At 31.3% G+C, this 1,500-nt stretch overlaps 1 protein-coding gene across 1 annotated transcript in view; it reads right to left on the bottom strand.

Moving 5' to 3' along the window:
• Positions 1-269: 269 nt before the first annotated feature.
• The window catches only part of HELRODRAFT_184617 (hypothetical protein), a gene marked incomplete at both ends in the record, with an annotated part of 3,146 nt that continues 1,915 nt past the window's right edge, over positions 270-1,500 (bottom strand). The window contains one exon of the mRNA XM_009014955.1: positions 270-400. Within this exon, the coding sequence (XP_009013203.1) occupies positions 270-400 (131 nt within the window). The remainder of the gene's footprint in view (positions 401-1,500) is intronic.

The following is a 1,500-nucleotide window of genomic DNA, read 5'->3' as shown; positions in this document are numbered from 1 at the left end:
GACATAGACTATTAGCGATTCCTTGGTTTTTTATTCATTTTTATATAGTTGATCTTCTTGTTAATCTTTAATTTAAATACCAGTTTTTAATTAAAATGTTAAAAAAATATTTAAAAATTACAAAAAAAAATATAAAGTTTTCTATGTATTTATTATCTCAGTCCGCTTTGAAAAGCTTGCGAAGTCCTCTGAGTTTTTAATTTTTACGCACAAATTTCTAATCGCAATAAACATTTTGTCACAATAATGTCATTATTATCACAAAATTGTCATTCCTGATATTTAAAAAATGTTGAATCGAGCTTATTAAGACAAAATTTGCTCTTCTCCAGTCGGGCTGACATCGGCGCTTGACCGAAGTTGTCTGATTTAAATTTTCTTCCAACAAAATCTCTCCTATCTGGGCCGCATTATCACTATATTTATTCTAGCTATATGGTCCATTCTAACTTGAACCTTTCAGTCTTTTATTTTAAATTCAATGGCAACACTGTTTAAAATTGAATTTTGTGCAGGAGGAAGCCATCTTTGTATTCTTTTTTAATTTTTTTGTTTCGTATTTAAAAGTCATGTCTGCTATCAAGAAAAGAAAAATAGATGACGAATGTCGAGTATTTAATGAGGAATGGACAACTAAATATTATTTCACTAACGTCGGTGGAAAAGCAGTCTGCTTAATTTGTCGCGAGTCCATAAATGTTTTCAAAGAGTATAATTTGAAAAGGCATCAGCAATCGAAACATTTAGATTTTGGAAGCAAATTCTCAGATGAAGATCGAAAAAGGAAATGCCAAGAATTGCTTAAAAATTTAAAAACACAGCAAAACGTTTTTACCAAACAATCTTCAATCCAAGTGGCTACAACAGAAGCTAGTTTGGTATTATCTCACAAAATAGTTAAAAATAGTAAATCATTTTCTGATGGCGAGTTCGTCAAAGAATGCTTGCTGGATGCAGCAAACATCATGTGTCCAGAGCAGAGAAAAAAATTTGATAGTATTTCTTTATCAAGAAGAACTGTAGTCAGACGAATTATCTTGATAAGTGAAAACTTGTTGCAACAGCTTCAAATTGCTAGTAAAAAATTTTTGTGGTACTCTCTTGCTTTGGATGAAAGCACAGATATGCAAGACACATCACAACTCTTAGTATTTATAAGAGGAATCAATAATTGCTTTCAAATTACTGAAGAGTTGCTCAGTGTTGAATCACTAAAGGACACAACTACTAGCCAAGATTTATTCGATTCTGTGGAAAATTGTATTGAAAAAAATGGATTAGCCTGGAACAAATTAGCAAGTGTAACAACTGATGGTGCTCGAGCTTTGACTGGAAAAAACAAAGGTTTGTTGACACTGATAAACAGAAAAATAAAAGAACATCCAGATCATGCACTTATATCTATTCATTGTGTCATTCATCAAGAAAATTTGTGTAAAGTTGGATTGAAAATTAAGCATGTTATTGACTCAGTTGTTGGGGTAATAAACATCATCAGAG

The sequence above is a fragment of the Helobdella robusta genome, assembly GCF_000326865.2.
Source record: "Helobdella robusta unplaced genomic scaffold HELROscaffold_1456, whole genome shotgun sequence".
NCBI classification, from domain to species: domain Eukaryota; kingdom Metazoa; phylum Annelida; class Clitellata; order Rhynchobdellida; family Glossiphoniidae; genus Helobdella; species Helobdella robusta.
This window is presented reverse-complemented; position numbering and strand designations above follow the sequence as displayed.